At 42.3% G+C, this 18,480-nt stretch overlaps 1 protein-coding gene across 3 annotated transcripts; it reads right to left on the reverse strand.

Annotated features, from left to right (window-relative positions):
• Window positions 1–4,581: 4,581 nt before the first annotated feature.
• On the reverse strand, window positions 4,582–18,236 carry LOC122861440 (intraflagellar transport protein 43 homolog A). 3 transcript variants are annotated; one of them, XM_044165842.1, is made up of 10 exons: window positions 18,083–18,236; window positions 16,416–16,517; window positions 16,294–16,305; window positions 13,646–13,716; window positions 11,175–11,210; window positions 10,288–10,334; window positions 6,204–6,276; window positions 5,295–5,370; window positions 5,094–5,156; window positions 4,582–4,854 (listed from the first exon to the last, which is right to left on the reverse strand). In XM_044165842.1, the coding sequence occupies exons 1-10, from the start codon at window positions 18,125–18,127 to the stop codon at window positions 4,744–4,746; spliced, it is 636 nt and encodes a 211-aa protein (XP_044021777.1). In that variant the 5' UTR covers window positions 18,128–18,236; the 3' UTR covers window positions 4,582–4,743. The 3 variants fall into 3 exon arrangements, with proteins under 3 accessions (XP_044021777.1, XP_044021776.1, XP_044021778.1); XM_044165841.1 differs by having other exon boundaries at window positions 16,294–16,314; XM_044165843.1 differs by lacking the exon at window positions 16,294–16,305.
• Window positions 18,237–18,480: the final 244 nt, after the last annotated feature.

Below are 18,480 nucleotides of genomic sequence, written 5' to 3' on the forward strand. Positions count from 1 at the left end.
TCCTCCACTCCAACAAGGGCTATGTGTTTGGTGTGTGTGCGTGTGTGTGTTGAGTGGTCATTAGTCTCTGTTTACAGTGGAGAGAGCCTGGCCAGCTGGCAAGTGACGTGTGATGTGCCGTGCTGTGGTCTACCACTGTGAGACCCCCGTGGCAGAGTCGTGGAGGCCCAGCAACCCCCTTCCCTAGGCGGGCCGCAGAGACCGCAGCGAGCCCTTGGCAGATGGAGCCTCCAGCGTTTCCCGTCTCTCTTCTACAAGCAAAGAAGAGGTGGAGCGAGCGCTGGAGGTGGGACTGGCCCTGGCCCCCATCACAGATGCCAGGAGAAGGCTGAGACTCTGGTGAGGCCCTGCTGGGAGGGTGCTGGGCCGGAACAGGTGCAATCTCAGCCCCTCGATCCCCTCTGTCAGCACCTCAGTGGTGGAGCCCGCGCTCTCTTCCTGTCCTCACTCCTTCTCATTCACACACTCGAGAGGTGTTGTGAGGCTTCATCCAGCCCCTCCCTCCACCCAGCAACAAATCCAGACACCCAAAATCCCGACCAGACACAGTTGTCTTGCTGCCTTATGTCTTCCCCTCAAAAGGAACAAACATTAAAAGTACCAAGTTCAAATTACAGTAGCAGAAGTGTGTGTTTGTGACCCTCAGAGGGCAAACAGTGGAATTGTGTTGACTCAGGTGTTTTCCTCAGCTGACCTCGCCACTGCCGAGGGGCCAACACAACCACTCTCCCATCAGCCCTTGCTTTATCGCCAATGGCTACAAGACAAAGAGGTTCTGCTGCATAGCTGCCTGCGGACGGCATCCTGCTTGATGGAAAGAGTTTATGACAGAGGGGGGTGGGTGGTGAGGCCCAATAGGCCACCTTGACCTGTCCCTGCTCAGAAGACCTTGGTGAACCCCATCCCACTGCCCCCAGCCCCACACAAGCAACCTGGCCACTCCAACTGCCACTGAGTTATTATCATAATTTTCTGTAGAGGCATTGCAGGGCCTCCACGACCAGAGGCATCCGTGTTTTACAGAATGTTTTGTGTTTTATTGCCTTTAAGTCACTCATAGGCCAGCGGAGAGGGCCCACAATGATAAGAAACCAGTCATGTGAAAAATGAAGGACCTCGCGTACAGGACTGAGAGGTGAAGAAGGGAAATAATAAAATACATGACAAATGTGGAGCTCGACTGTATTTCATGTTCAAACCCCTGTCTCGCCTTCCAACCCTCTGCTGCACTTAAAACATATGAGGGCAAAGCGGGAAATAATAATAATGCATTCAGCCAATCTCACTGTTACAAAAAGAAGAGAAGCTTTTTTTCCCCCGTCTCATGGTTTATACTTGAAAAAAAAAAACTCCCAGCGTCCCAGTACTTTGACAACATGACGGCCGTAAGATGCCCAGGGGCATTCCAAGCTGCCACCATCCCAGCCATTTCATGTCCGAGCCCACCTGGGGTAAACAAAAAAGGACTTGGAGCGATAGAATATTAACTAAAGAAGAGAGGGGAAAAATAGCACTGACAAAACTGAAAATACTTTTCAACCTGTCAAACTTTAGGTCTTAAAAAATACCTCTTTCATTGTCTCCTTTGTGGAGTAATTCCCCCTCCTCTCCCACAACCCCCTGTGAGTTTTTAAAGGTGCAGTATATCTAATGAAAAATAAAACATCTGTTTAATCTAGCTATTTCAAAAGCAAATCCCCTTTTGATCAAAAAATGATATTGATCTGACTGCCTTAGTTGTGCGGCGAGGATTTCTCCTTTAAACTTGAAATATCATGGAGTCTTTGTGGCAAATCAATACTGCGGCTGCTTTTTGAGGCTTGTTTCAAAGGGCACAAGATCCATTTGAATATGGTTGATATAGTTGTGTTATAAATTAATGTGTAAAACATGATCTCGTCCTGGCTTAAAAATGCCGATGTCTTTATTTTCTTACCTTTTTAAACTGCTAATAATCCCAGTCATGGCCGGTTCACGGCACCTGACTGATGAGTTGACGGCCAGGTCAGTGATAGGGAACCTGTGACAGGCACGCGGCCCCTGGTGGAATGAAGTGGTCCTAATATTCCTTGAGCTTTAGCATGTCTGTCCTCACCCCTCACTCTGTGTCTGCGGGGCCCCGGCATCGGGCCCCAGCTATCTCCACATCTCCCCATTTTCTTTAATTACACCTCAGCATATTGCTTTTGGGCCATATGGAAGGCAGATATTGAGACCAGATAAGATGTATAAACTTCTGTCAACACCACAGCATATTAGGTAGAGCTGGAAGCATATTATCTCTATTCTATCCTTCCAATTAGCGCCCAATATCAAAATACATTAAGACAAGCCTGTCGACGAGGAGCAGGAAAAAACATTACATTAATGGGGCCTTCGTCCGTTTTTTATTAAAATTGTATTACTTCCTTGCGTTTGTTTTCTTTGCCACAAAATGAAAAGTCATTTCCACCAAGGGACCCAATAAAAACACAGATAAATTACCCATTTAAACTCAATGGCCTGAGAACTCCCTGTGCTCAGCTGGTCCATACTGGCCTCGAGGTTTTACAGTGGGTATTCAGTAATAAACTGGTGCTTTAAAAATAAATAGTGTAGATTCACACGAGAAAACTTTTCTTTTCCTACATAAACTGAGATTTGGTGCGCCATGGTGTTGCACGTGTCCCATCAAATCAAAGGATTTGAAACACTATGTCATTGCTAGAACATTTTGAGTGAAATATCGGATGACAGAAGCATGCATTGGGGCAATGTGGATTTTTACAGCAGTAATGGCCCCATTATTTTAATAGAAAAATGTCAAGGAAAAACAAATTACACCCTAAACCCATGTGAGGCCTGTATCATCTGATCTGATATACACAACATCAACATGGCCTCAGACTCAGCTCACCTCCCAGTGACACCATGTTCATCTGAAAGCTACCGCCATAACAAAAAAGCTCTCTAAGAACACAACTGTCTTCTTCACTATGTATATATTGTAGCTGTTTTGACGTGATCGAATTCACTGCACCCAGACGGTGAGAGGTCATTCTGAGCCTCGCTGCAGCATCAGGATATACTGTCCACAGTGAGAGACATGGAGAGAATAAAGGAGAGGAGAGCGGCAGGATGAGGCAGTAGAGAGAGGTCACTTTGAAAAGCTGGATGCAAGCACATGCCAAACAGCGTCTCTGGATCTCTCTCTCTCTCTCTTTCTCTAATCCCCTCTCTGATCCACCGATGCTCAGGCCAATCATTTGAGGCCGGCCACAACCCGTGATTACTCGACCCTAATCTGAGTCCTCGGCCCGTCCACAGCCCACCTCAGACAGCACCGGCCGGCTGCCAGCAGAGGAGTGGCAGGCTTAGCCTTCTCCACAGAGACAGCTAGAGGTTGTCTCTACATGGATGGGCACTTCGCAGCTCTGCGGGGGCGGGAGGAAGGGGCAACATGGCAGCTGCTCAGGGCATATGGGCAGAATTCATTAAGTCTGGCTAAATAAGCCAATTGTGGAGGCGGTAAAAAAAAAGTGTGTGTTTGTATGTCTGATAGAGAGACAAACAGAGATCACTCACTGCGTTTGAGCACTGAGCTCAAATATTCTGTCACACACAATTATTCTGAGCACAAATATCCCGTGTGATAGCTTCGTCCAGAGGTATTACACTTGATGAAGTTGATTCAAGGCCCACCAAATGAAAAAATCTGGATCTATTTGTGATGGGCAGTGATTGAGCTGTTAGATGCATAGATTATGTGTCCTTGAGGACTTTGCTGTGCATCTCCAAATGTCATGAGACTGCTCTCTGCCTCAGAAATAAACCTAATCACAATCTGTAAATGTTACAGCTGTTTCCCTAATAGACCTGGCCTGACTTTGGAGGCCTGCATTTATATTCACACACATGAACCAAAGACAAAACTGAATGCTGATACATGCGACCAGCATGTGTTGAAGCCACAGTATATAACGCATTTCATAAATTATATCAAATTCTGTGCAAATGTGTCAGAGCCAATGTCGATTTAAATTCAGAACTGAAAACATATCCTGTCCTGTGGCCTGTTTTGTCGGCTCTATATTCAGTGTTATCACATTGTTGTGAAGAATTTGTGTTCTTTCACTTAAGAACACACACCTGACACCAGCTGTTGTCTTGTTACTGACTTACACTCATTCCTCTTTATCCAGTAAAGGGTATAATGTATGCTAATCCCCCAGGTGTCAATAGGAACTCTGTTCAATGCATTTGAGATAATAGTGAAGAAGGGGTTGCTCCTATCGAAGACCTGGAAGATAAAGTCAGTAGCACAGTCAATAACAATAAGGTTGTAGGCTTTAATGAGGAATGTTAATTTGAACACAATCAACTGGATTTCAGCTTAGCTGATTATCAACCTTGGACTTGTATGAGGGTGTTGATAATGCTGGCAGTACAGGGAGGGCATTTTTATCTGTGACAGCTTTTTTCAGGGGAGCTTTTCAAACAAAATCAGTTTGCCTTTTGGCTGTTTAAGTTAAAAACTAACAAACAAAAAACAGTGAAATGCCAAAAACCTAAACAAAGAATGGGTAAGACAACACTGCACTGTTTACTGCACAGTGAACTTTATTTAGAAAATACAAAAAACACTGTATATACACTTTACAAAATATACATTCTGGATAACAAACTGTAATTAAAGTTACTATAACCAAAGTCACTGTTTGGTTCCCACTGGAGCCATTTAAAGTCCTAGTCCAAACCTCCTCCTCATGTTACAGGCAATGCAGCCTGCTCCTCACTCTCTCCTTGATCCCATTCCATCAGCAGCTCTGAGGACACCTCTGTAAACAGATGATCCCAGTCCCAGCTCACATCATCCTGCTCAACAAAAGAGAGACAGAAGAAGAATTACAGAGGCAGAGGGAGACATACCAAGAAAGGGAGCATGGGGAGCAAAGAGAGGAGAATAGGGAAGGAAAAGGAGAGGGTGTTAATGTACACATCATAAATCTTGATTGCCTGGGAGACAGAGTGGCAACCTCTGCTGGTGCTCTAGAAACAGCTGGACAGGCCTTCGCTGGGAGCTCACAAGCTATATTTACTAAAAACTCACTCACCTCTTTCACCTCCTGCTCTGGCGCTAAAACCTTGGTGAGGAGCTTCAAGTCAATCTCTCCATCCTGAGGAAAGATCGCAGTAAAATTCACTTAGCTTGCACAAAGAGAGGTGATGTTGGTTGCAAAATTAAATGGACCACCTTGGCGAGAAAATAGGTAGGAATACCAAAAGAGATATAAAAATAAATGTCCTCGACTTACTAAGGTCTGGAATGCAGAATAATACTTCAGATCATTGTCGAGATCTCTGTAGGTCATTACCCGGTTCACCTGGATGCTAACAGGGTGACAGAAAGTCAGAATCGGCATCTCATATAAGCCAACAGACTTGTATTTCAATCAGGACAACACATCACTGGCCAGTGATAGTAGCCAGCCTGACTGCAGTGCTTTCACCACTACATGCAAACCAAGACTGAGAAGTGGCTTTGTAGAAGTTTGAAGTTAGTGCACAATGAAGCTCCAAGACTTCAAGCAAGACCACAGAGAGCAGGAGATGGTTGCCAAGTGGTAAACGCTTCAAATTGAAACCCAGCTGCTTATCTGTGGGTTGGAATTAAGTGGGGGGGGTTCTCAAAGTGGCCGGGGCCTAGCAGTGCATGCCAGTCCTACTTACTGCACATTACACGCTACATTGCCCCCGCAATGAGTTCAATGTGGATATTATCTCGCACAGAGAGCAAGCCCCAGCCTAATAACCTCCACCGCTGTCATAGCCTTGCTACATATTCGACACATGTCGGCGTGTCTCTCACTGCCCTGTAAATCAAAGGGCCCGGTTAGTCGGGACCCTGGTAACAGAGTTGCATAAATCACACCCAACTGTTATTTCTCCATTTCAGCCCGATAAAGCAAGACACTCTGCAATGGCACGAGTGGAGGACAGGTAACCATCAAAGTCACCAGAGCAGGCTACTGATCTAGTGTCCTGTGCACGGACAGAGGTTAACTGTCAAACATGGGTCTGGGGACACACTATGTGTGTGTGTGTGTGTGTGTGTGTGTGTGTGTGTGTGTGTGTGTGTGTGTGTGTGTGTGTGTGTGTGTGTGTGTGTGAATCCTGATTGATAAGGATGTACTTCTAAGAGTTTAAGGCGTTCACTACTGTACCTTGGTGGAGCTGCAATTTGCATGGTGAGATCTTCTTCCTGTACTTCTTCAAGGTCTGGAATCACTGGAATATCTGAAAACCAAAAAACAGAGACCACAGCTTTTTACAGACTGATTACATTTTGCTTTTAAATTGAGAAAATCAGATTGGCAACCAAATGACAGAATCATTTATGAAGAATACAGTAAATCCCCTGTGTATGGCTGCTAGAAGTGCACATTTTTGTGTGAGTATGTGTATGTGTGACCATGTCTGTGTGGCACTTCCTCCCCTCCCTCTCTCTAGCTACATCCTCATAAGAGCTGCCCTGTCACAATAGCCATGCGGCCATGAATATTCAGGAGGCGAGGCAGCAGCTCTTCCTGCTGTGAGAGGGGCGCTGGCCAGGGGCTCCCCAGAAAGCACCCCCTGCTACCTTAGCATTTGGGCCCTGTCAGCGCCGCCCACCCCCAGGACCCGCAGTGGCTGGTAGGCCGACCTCCATGTCCACTCTGCCACTCCGACTGGGGCGGCATCCAGCCATGTGCAAGAGTATTTGCTTGCGGGCCCATCTGTGTGAGGTCGGAAGTCACAGTGCGGCCTGGCAGGGGCTGCAGTGCCAGGAGCCGCCAACCCGCTGCTCAAACAGTGGGAACCCACTTTAATTGGCAAAACGCAACAGGACAGAGGATGGCTGCACTCCCAAGAAGGACAGGGCAAACTTTCACAGCATTTTTCAGATGGACATTTGTTGGAGCAGGGAAATAAGAGGCATAATAACGGGTATAGAACGATGGGATGAAAATACGCTGCATAGTTAATAATGAATAAAGAGACTGATGGAAATGTGTTCAAAGACTTTCATAATAAGTACCTTATGCTGTAATGACATTTATCATCAAAAGGATACCATATAGCTAAAGAAGAATGTAGGGTACAACAGAATGTTCCACAAAAAATTGGTCTTAGTTTTATCATGTCAACATTACACTTTTTTTGTAGTACAGACAGAGACTTTACTGGCTTACCATCTGTCCTTAGAGAATATGTGTTAACTTTGGGTGTGATGTGGCTTTCCTGAACAATATTTTTTGTGTGGGGGCAGCAGACTGCACATCCTTATTAGCTCTACAGCTGAGTGTTGACAGTGAGAGAGACAGAGAGGGAGAGAGAGTGGAAGAAGAGAGAGAGGAATGGACAGATACTGAGAGAAAAAGAGAGAGCTGGACTGCACGAAGAGGGTTGTCAGTAATCTCTAACCACAGTACTGTACCCTGAGGGGAAAGTCAATAGAGGAGCTAAATAGAGGTGAGGAGATGGAAGTCTGCATCTGATGTGAGAAAATATCTTGGTATCTACTGTATGTCACCATTCCTTCAAAATAACTGACTTGAAAATAAACTGGAGTTGAGGAAACATCGATCTTTGATGGAATTTCAGTTCTACATAAAAGTTATGGACTGTTGAGATGAAGAGAAATTATTTTGATTCTAGATATTATTTCTCAGATGGATGAAAAATTCTGAAGACAACTTGTTCCAAACCTAACGCATCAACTTTCAGTAGATAACAAAAGCTCACCCTCTGTTGATAACTTATTTCTTTCTCTTTTTTAATTAAACAAAATTAAAAATGCCACGCTCGTTTAGCCGCTGACAAGATTCATCTGTGTTTCTGATATCCAAATAAATGCAGGCGCGGGTATTTCATATTCATGAGGCCCCGGTGACACTTTGTCCTCTCATTTACAAAGCACAGTGTTCAGCAGAATCCGTCCCCCCTGGACCCCCAATCAAATTTAATGGTCTTAGTGCAATGACATCAAAAAGCCTTGCCGTCCGGCTCTTTGCAAACAGCTTACTGGGTTCGTCTATCTGTCCGCACAAACCCTTTTCATTTCAGCCAGTAATGCACTAGTAACACACTCCATGAGAGTTCAATGTGAAGCACAAAGGCATATGTTGTCTATATGCAAAGTCTATTGTTAACTGAAAAAAGGAACAACATTTTTAAATGAGCTTCAAATTCAACCCATTACTGGAGGTCAAGCAGGGCATCAAAGCAGCTGCAAACAAGCCAGCGTTTTCTTCTGACGCAAAGGCCAGCTCCATCAGGAGGAGCGGTCTCCTCAGCGCGGCACACATTACCTACACTGACTTCCTTCCCTCGGCTGGACATGTATTAAGGTGGCTTTTGTCTGGCAGCGGGCAGGCCACACGTATCCCTATTACACGGTCGCGTCCGGCTTCCTCGCTGAAGCATGTAAATATCAAAAGGGGATCATTTGCTGTGAATGTAGACATACTCCCGGCAGGCACACGCCAGTCAGCGACTTTGGAGAGCAGGTCGTCTCTCCCCACCACTTGGGCTCCTATAATCTACGCAGGGGTCCAGTCAAATGATTACCTTGGCACAGAATCCATTTGAAAGGCTTACAGGACAATATTCAACACATCACTGGCTAAGAGTAAGACAGTGAGACATGAAACAGATGAGCGCGTTTGCGATATTGGTGCTATTTTAAGTGACCAGCCAGGAGGCTGTGGGGGCAGCTGATGGGGAGATGGGAGCAGGGGACTGGGCTAGCCTTCTCTCTCTCTCTTTCTCTCTCTGTGCTTGTAGCCAGTGGACATAAGGGATAAGGGTAGGGGACATAATCAAGATCGCAGGGGCTATCTCACTAACCCTCAGCACCGTAATTTCCAATGCCCCTGCCTCCGGCTCTGTATTAAGAGGTCTCCCTCCACAGAGTAATAATCTTTCCGGCGGCATTAACTGCAAGAGAACCAAACCTCTGGACTCTTTATTCAACTGGCCATTTGAGCCAGTGCATACTAGACAGTGACAGACAATATGTGTGTATATAAATGTAATAGAGACGTACAGTATTATAAGAATTTTACAGTACCTACAGTTCAAGTGTACAATTATTTGTAATTTATCAATACATTTTAATTTCATTTGAAAGTTTTATAATACAATGATACTTTTTAAAATGGTAATTTTCCCATTTTCAACAAAAAGTCCTAGCAAGTAAGACTCTGAAGTGCAAATAAAATATAATATTGCAGGAAAATATTGCAACATTTACATTAAGGCTGAGTAATAATTAAATATTATTGTTTACTCCATATAATAATGTGAAAAACTCTTTAATATCATTGTTCACAGTTCTCATGAGAAAATGAATGGTAAAAAGTTAAATATTTGAATAAAACACTAAAAAAAACATTTGACTCAATTGGATACACATTTTTTTTTTCATTTTTGTAATTCATCACATATTTGTATCCTTGTTTTGAGTTGTATAAATTATTTTTTATTTTTCTTCCTATTTTAATTATTAATATTCTGAATTTAGAAACATGATGATGGTAATTTTTAAACAGAGTTATGATAAACTGACTGTAGATAAAAGGGTTTGATCAATATGTCATTTGCTTATTTGTTCATAAATGGCATTACTCAATATACCTGAGGTACTGATGTGTATAAGTCCTTCAGTATAGTGAATTTCATGCTGCTAACCTATCTTTACTAAGGCAATTTGACCCTATTTCCCCAGCTGCCTTGTGCCGCAAAATAGAACAATTATTCTAGGCAGGGTTTAGCTGAAATTTCCCCTCTCAGTCCTGACATTGTTTGTGGTGCGCAGAGTTGGGCCCTCAGGTTATTCAGTTACCGCTTGATCTGTATTCAACAGCACCTGCCTGACACTGTGTGTGTGCATGTGTGTGTTTGTGACTAACTGTGTCGCTCTGGGTGTTGAGGGGAACACTTAAATCCTGCCATAATATTCTCCATCACCTACAGATCTAACCTTATTTAATGAGTATATTCACTTGTCATTTTCATCAAAAGGCCATTGCTTATACGGTGTCACGCGCTGGTCAAAAGGAGGAACACTGGTCAAAAGCAGAGTTCTAACACATGCTGGATTCAAGGAGAAATATGGTGTGAGCATCAGTGAAAAGCGATGATCTGACTGCCGGCTTATCTGCTCTACTTCCAGAGGATGAATGTGCCGGGGAGGCGCTGGAGGGCTCCTCTTTGCTCCTTTGTGAGGAGAGACACAGAGTGGGGGAATAGTGAGGGTGCTCTTACCTCCTTCATCATCTGAACCCTGGGGAGTTTGTGGTCGCAGGCGGCGGCTGTAGAAACAGGAAGTGTTAGAGTATGAATTATTTAATGCTTTCAAAATGCAACCCAATGGTGAGGTCATCATAGGGAGAGAGTGAGTTGGCTCCTGGGCTACTTTGCTTTGATGATAGGCCCGTTTTTTGTCTTGCCTTTCTCTCATGGTAGTTAGGACACTTGCTCAGTCTGTTACAGTCTGACTGGACTTCTGAACAGTAGCCTCTGCCAAAAGGCACTGACAGTGCTATGAGACGTTGTTGTTCTGTCTGGGTGACAGCAGCCTTAGACAAGATCACCTCTAGGATTTTTTTAAAAACAAACCCAGCCGGAGCAGCAGTCTGAATAAGTATTGCAAAAGACAAGACAGTTGTGACAGGAGCATAACATAAGGGATTTTTCTGCAGGGTAACAACTTTACACACAAAGCCTCTGTCTCACTACAGCCATTCAGGCACCGGTCTCCAACTGCGATGATGAGTAAAACATAGACGACTGCGTCCTCTACCTGCCTCTCCTCATGATGTCTATTCTAGTCACTGAATGATGTGAGGGAGGGTGAGGGAAAAACTAGAATAACAGGAAAACTTGGCTCCTAACAGCAATAAAAGTGATGACAACTCAGTCACGCTTTTTTTTAATCATGTTAAGTGATTGTTCTTGGAAGGCAAGGATTAGTTGCAACCAAGGACAATCTGAAAGTACAGCGCTATTTCCACTTTACTGCAAAGAGAACAAACATTTAAACTGATCTATTTTTATTCATACACAGAAAAATGTAACTGGCATTGACTTCAATCAACAACTGCAAGAGTACAATAAAATACTGTACGGATGTGGTGGCTGAGTGAACCTACTCTTCCAGGTCTTCAGCTGCAGGTCTTCTTGAAGATCTGTATAGCAGCAGAAAAAAACAAATTAAATAACAAACTTGTTAGATTACATTTTTCTTTCCTTTAAAATAATGGTAAGCACAAAACTCAATGATATACTGTATATATATTTTATTCCTGGCACAGTCCTTGGAGGTATCTTGATGGATACATTCTCTTCATCTGTATCTAATGATAGTAATCCTGCTATATCAGACACAGTGGGGTCTACAATAGCTGTGTCTTCTCATCTCATCTCTGTTTTCTCAGCCTTGTCTCCTGCCGGATTATGCAGCTATTTTCAGATTTCTCTCCATTTACACAGCTCAGCTTGAACAGAGCATGTCAGACACCAAATTACTGTGTTTTGTTCACTTCTCTGCCTCAACAAAGTATTTTTAGCATTCACTATCTGTTTTAAGAGAGGTAGCAATCACACCAGACATCACAGAACAACAATTATTACCACGTTATTACCTAGGAAGTATTTAACCAAACAATATAAGAAAGCAATCAAACCAGAGTAAGTTTTAGTATGTTTTAATTAGTAGCCTAAAAATGTGTATGAGGTTATAATCTTTTTTCATGATGCAAAGTGCTTTTGCTAGTTCTCCTGGTTGAGTAGTGCCCCCTTCTGGTTTTAAACGTAATGCATCCAGTATTGCAACAGTCTTTTCCTGACACTTTCATCCTTTCATACTGCCAAAAATCAAGATTGCAGACCTGCAGTATTAATTGATATTAAATAAAGTCATACATTTAAATAAATAAACATTTATCATAATACATAAAATGTACATTAAGTACTAATGTTGGGATTCAAATCCCTGCACACTAATGTCAGTGTAAGGGGCTCCTAAAACAATGAAGCTGAAACATCCCTAGAAAGGCAAACCCAGCTCCAATCCCTACTTTTAGTTCACCATAAGAGGGAACAGTTTGCTATACAGACTGTAAAGCCTTTAAGGCAAATTTGATTTGGGACAAACAAACTCATCAACTCAAAAAGAAAGCTTGCACAAAAATCCAGATATCAAGATTAGACAGGGTAATCTAAATACTTCCATTCTACATCACACATCACCTGTCATTAATCTGTATATACAGATTATATACAGACGTTTAAGTTATGATGTATTTGTTGTGTATTGGAAAAAGTGGAACCTTATTTATTTATCTTTTCCATGGGGAGGAAAGAATGACATAAAACACAATTAGCTAACCAATTCTGAGCTAAAAACATTTACTCCTGTTTTGTGTGTCTTATCCATGCTGTCTGAGTGTAGACCAACAGCCTTGAAGGTACTAGAGTCCAACCAGGCAGGGCAGAGAGGAGCTGATGGAGCCTACCTGCCTGCCCTTGGACTGTGTCCTGTCTGGGGGGCGGGGGTGGCGACACTTAAGACACATTACAGGTCCCTTGATTAAGACTCATGTAAGGCAAAGCGATAGACATGGTAAAACTGTCTGGAAAAAGTTGTTAGGGATAAAATATATTGTGACAACCTGGTTTCAAAGGTTCATCAATAAACTGACAGATCATTTAGTGTCAATTAGAAGTGATAGATCGACAAATCCCGGGATTTCTGCGCTGGGATTAGTGGGAGGAGGGCGGCGGTGATTGAGCATGAGGGGTGACATTGAAGGGAAAAGTCCTTGCCGGTTCCAGGGGGGACCATTACTTACTTTGTTTCAGAGAGGATCAATGTGTGTGCAAACCCCTTTTACACCTCCTGTATTTCAATCGCTTTGAGACTGGGAATCAAGCTGGGTTACGCAAAAGCAGAGAAGCGACACGCTGACCTTCTGTGAGAAAGGAAAGATCTATTGAGTTTGCTGTTTTCCCTGCTTGCACTAACAGTGTAGTAAACTACACAAATAAGCACAATTGACTCAGCCTGTTCACTTCAATGCATCTCCTATGCTCTCACCTCCACTGAGACTGAAAAAAGGAAGCACAGTGGCAGGTGGAGGAGAAAACCACAGAGGTAGTTCCACAGTACAATAAAAAGTCGAATGTTGATTCAGTCATGTACAGTATTTAGATTTAGATTTGTTAGTTGTAGGCACTAACCTTCCATCTGTTCCAAATATTTTATGAATTCTCCATGTTGTGCTCCCTGTGTAAAGAGCAGACTGCAGTGGTAAGGGGTGATTAAGTGGCTTGAACCCCTGTGATGAAGTGGCTAGCTGACTAACAGTGCCCTCCTGTGGCTGATGCATTAACCATGTCAATTATCGCCTTGCTCACAGATGAAGACGAATGGAGAGTTGCCTCCTCAGACAGGCTCCCTCTAACCTTGTTGATTCACAGCCTGAGTGCCAAATATGCACTGATAAATAAGCTCATTCAACAGCATGAGAGTTCATTAATAACACATAACCCAAGACCACAGCTCGCAGTCCCCGCCTTCAGTGTAGCCATGGGAGATGGGGGAAAAGGTGAAGATACGTACTTGGCAGAACCAGACCCAGAGCTTTCTTCTGCCCAGCCACCCTGCCGCCGGGCTGGTTTAGGAGGGGGGCCCTGGAAGAAGAGAGAACTTTAATAGCAAACAGCTTCAATGAATGTTTACTCACTCACCTTGAAGATAAATAAATCATATTTGTAAGCATTTTAACTGTTATTAGGCTTTAATCTTGGAAAATGAAAACTAAAATATCATGTTTGTGTAAGATAGAGCTTCAAGTTATTTTAGAATGATATGGCTTATGTGGTACATCATTAACTCTTTGACATAGTGGGGAATAGGCTATATTATGTCCTTTATAAAAGTACAAAATCCATGAACAAGAGACCTGTAAAAACCTGTCACCATGAGTTTTTAAAGTGAAAATGTGCCAGTAGGTGGCCCTCTTGTCTACAACAACAGACAGTAAAGAACCCAACAGAAAAAGCAGATCCCTAAACTTACCATAAATGTAAAAAGGCAAAAAAAGAAAGTTTAATTGTCTAGCTAAAAGTGTGGGGACCATTTAAACCAAAGTTCACCTCTAATCCTGTACTTAAGTAAGCTACAAGCTACCAAAAAGCTCCTGTACAGTAAACAGTATGCCTGGTATGTGCAGCACAGAGTCATCTATATGCACTCCACTGTTTTGTTTAATATAGTTTTCAATACTGTCCATTTCCAGTACCAGAACATATGGAGCACTGTGGGAACTGCCAGGGCCTGTAAATCTGACCCTAAAATAGAGTCACGGGGGGGCGGGGGGGTTACTCTCTCCCTCTCATTCTTTGATTCTGAAAATAGTAAACTGAGTATGCATCTCGATCCTGAGACCGGGACCCTGAGACCAGCACTTGAATGAATGAATACATTCCTCAGCGCACACAAGGGTGGGCACTAGACAAATGAATTAAGGGAAAAAAAGGCACAACATTTGTCATTACTAAATTGGGTCTGCAGAGGACAAAGTGCTCGTGAAGAATTTCTTTCGTTTATGATGAAAGAGGAAATAATCTTTCATGGCTGGTTCCTTCACTAAAGCCATTTTTAAATCTGAATGTCACCATTAAGCAGGGCAGAGGGAGGGGGAGCCACTCTGCTCCGCTGTATATTACAATTAATCGAGAGAGCTGAGGCTGAACAAGCTCCCTCAACTTTGTGTAATTAGTAACTGCCTCTTTATTAAGAACAAAAGGGGTTACAATAATGACAATTGAGTCATTTTAAGCAACATTACAAAAATTCTTTCAAATGATGTGAAATCCCTCTGATGTTTAATGTTTGGTATTTTTGACAATGAACAATTTTCACAAGAGACAAGATAATATGGTCAAGTGCCTTGAGTGTAATAAATTCCTCCTCTGACAGTTATTTCACTCTACAAAAATGGAGAGGACCATAAGTGTCCTGAGAAACAAAACAAATCTGTGCCTCCAATTCTTCATGACCAAATATGAACCTCACAGTTGTAGTAAAATTGTTATGGCTGTTAAGACAATTAGCTTAGTCCTCGTGGTTTCTAATTTAGGATTCTCTGGTGGTCTCTGGGGTAAGGAACTTGTAGTGGCCAAACCCTATCCCATAAAAGCAAATGAGTCTTTGTTTAAAAGGATTTCAGGAATGTGACCAATCAGTTGGGTATTTTAGGCAGAAGAGGCCAGGGTTGATAAACGAAGACTGCAAATAAACCCACCCAGTCGCACGACACTCTGGAAAAATGTATTGCATGTGCACAGCAGGTCAGAGAGGGCGCGAGAATACTGGTTCATATATTAGGGAAGTTGGCCTAATTTGGGAAGATTAGCCTAAAGCAAAAGCATTGCTGAAATGTTTTCACTTTGGGAATGTTGGCTGGTTTACAGTTTGCCAATCCAGGAGATGTGACTGATTCCATAAATGCCAACGATAGTGAAGTGAAATTATTTGTTATATTTCAACTGTCACTTCTGATTTGACATCTCTCATATATTTTTGCCCTATATTCAGTCTAAATTTAGCAATATTAACTCCAATACGTTTTAAGAGGCAGAGATCACTGAGAAAACTTTAAGACAACATTTCTTCTTTGAGACTTAAAGTGGTTCATGTCACACTAGGCAGTATAAGGAGAGGATTTATGAAAATTGTTGCTAGCGTTATGGGGACTTTGGTGATGTAATCTGCTTGTTTTTGAATTAGACAATTTACAAGCGCATAGTTACAATGCTTTGTGACTCTAACGTTTAAAAGGGTTTTAGAGCTTGTATAAAGTAACACTTCAAAACATTTCATGCAAGCACATCAGATCCAATACACATAGGACAATAAATGAAGAGCAGCTACAGTTTTGGAACACTGACTGTCGATGCTTTAAAAGCTGCTGAAGTAAGAAAATGGCAACTCAAATGTCTCTGCATAAACGAGCACCCCATTAAAACTTTATACCATGTGGGTCAAGAGGGTGTTACTGTGTGTGCCGTAATGTGAGAGGTGATGAATCTCAACAGGCCTGGATATCAAATCCAACCAGCTGAAGTGAAGCAAACACTTATGGTACCTCATGTTAACAGACCAGTGTTTATGGAACTAAGACTACTGTAAATGGTATAAAGTTGATGTCTGGAGCATTAGCAGCAGAAGCCATGCAAAGTCACCACTTTTTTCATGCTACCTACCTCGTCGTCATCCTGTGATTCATGTATGAGACAAAACCAAAATACATATTGAAGATTCTGAAGCTTCTTGTGAGGTGAAATTATAACATGCAATAACTGTTTATTATCACATGATTACATACTTCTCCCATTGAAGCAGAGGTGGAGGACTTCCTTACGTAACGAGAATCTTCAAAGGATGATTGGTCTGCTGCAAGGCGAGCTCTTCGTCCTGACTTTGCAACCTGGGAAATGTGCATACTTTTAAAATGGAAAATAGATTTTGATATCATAAAGACAGAAGCTGGCACTTCCAACGGCTACCAAAGACTTAATGAGCCAACCAAATGTTGTCTGGATGGACAAAATACAGTAGATCAGGTTATTCCACATGCATAAGCCAACCAAGTATGGTGCTTAGTATGCTTTTGCTTGGTAATTTTGTACAACTTCCAATTCTGTGAAGTCACACTGTGGAGATGTGGCAATGACATTTTTCTTTTTGCATATTATAGAAGCATTATTCAACCAATGAACATCATTTGTATGAATGTCCTTGAAGAATAGAGTAACAATTCTAATGAAGGGCCACCATTCCACTTTCAAAATACAGTGTTGCATTAATTTAATATGCTTGTGCCGAACAACAAAATATATTGGTAAAAAGCTTTTTTGTTAAAATTGATAGCATAGTCGTAAGCAGACATTCTGGGAACACCCCTGTCATTTGTAGAAAATTGTTTTCTCAAGTGCTGTAAACTAAAATTTCATACCACATGAGGTCTAGGAATAGCGAAGTATCTCATACCTGACTGACAGATCTGAATTTACCTTTGCAGTAAGTGGAACCTATGTTCCTATTGATGCTGATATGGGATAAATAGGACAATACATGTCAAGGAGAGAAAGGGAGTAGTAACAGTAGTAACAAAGCAGGACAATATGGAAAAAGCGCATTAATCCTTAAAAGGGTCAGTGGACATGCTAAACTAGAGCTCTGCCTTAATATATCAAATTGGAGATGGTGTTGTTAAATGTAGATGAACAAAAGGAGTATTCATTCTCTACTCTAAAATGTTACTTCTATGACAACACAATTTAAGCAGTGTTTCTCTGTCAACTAAGAGTAGTTGGGTGTAATTCTAATATTTTTTAAAGTTATGGTTTTGTTTTCATTGCAAATGTTTTAGCACAATAAAAATGAACTTTAAACAAGCAGCACCCCAATCACCAGCAAACAGGGAGGTGAATGCATCCTAACTAGCTGCAATAAGAATTTCCAGCCTTGTGTCGGGGTAGGTTACGAGTTCAAAGATAAGAAAATTGCCTTTTATGGAGAAAGGATGTGGTAGTATTTGAGTTACACATATATGGACGTTACGTGTAAGTTTTTAGATGGAGTAATTACAGACGTCCAGCCAGGTCAGAGTGGGGAAAGAAAACAAAGCATTCCGCAAAACACTGAGCTGTGCATGTCAGGACATTTCGGCTAGCAGGGCTAACCACTTGGTTAACGTTAAGCTCGTTATATAGCCTTACTTACTCAGAGACAACCCTTCCTGCTGCCATTGCTCAAAAGCGGTAAATGATAATGTCTCTTGCTGGTAACTGGTAGGTTAAATAGCTGTCTCATTCACTGACTAGCTAATACTGCCGTTTACATTAGCTTAATAGCTAAGTAGCTAGCTACAGCCTAGCCTCGCTAAACCGTTACAATATGCTCTCAACTTCATTTACAGCGAACAAAATGAATATTACCTCTGCTCATATTCACTTATTGCGTTCTCAGCGTTTCAAACGAGTCACTCACATTTTTTACCGCTCCAGCATCTCCGAGCTTAAAGTTATCGTCCATTTCTCCCCTCCTTGCTACCACCAGGCCAGCGTCTTCCTGGATATCATCAAGCGTCACATAGCAACGCTCTCCATGGTAACGCCAATCAGAAGGAAAGTGCGTGTCTCAGTCAATCACTGTGAAGTCGCGTCAGTATATAAATAAATAAACAAACAAATAGCTGCGGATACACAGAAAGTATGTATGACAAATGAAGTATGTATGACGTTAATGTTGATGCTGCTGTTGCTGAATATGATTATAATGATGATGATTATAAATGCCTCTAAAAATATTGCATCCCTTGTCTGACAGCAGCTGCCTATGATAGGCTATGTTTTTTTTATCAGGGTTAAAAGCCCAGGAGGGGGTTC

This window comes from Siniperca chuatsi, linkage group LG15, assembly GCF_020085105.1.
Source record: "Siniperca chuatsi isolate FFG_IHB_CAS linkage group LG15, ASM2008510v1, whole genome shotgun sequence".
NCBI classification, from domain to species: Eukaryota; Metazoa; Chordata; class Actinopteri; order Centrarchiformes; family Sinipercidae; genus Siniperca; species Siniperca chuatsi.

Bases quoted from the DNA above. Each gene is read 5' to 3' on its own strand.
- LOC122861440 (XM_044165841.1), bottom strand. From the start codon at position 18,127: ATGGACGATAACTTTAAGCTCGGAGATGCTGGAGCGGTAAAAAAT. The intron at 16,518-18,082 runs GTGAGTGACTCG...CACATTTCCCAG, and splicing joins ATGCTGGAGCGGTAAAAAAT to GTTGCAAAGTCAGGACGAAG. The intron at 11,211-13,645 runs GTACGTATCTTC...GCTGCTATACAG, and splicing joins TCTGGGTCTGGTTCTGCCAA to ATCTTCAAGAAGACCTGCAG.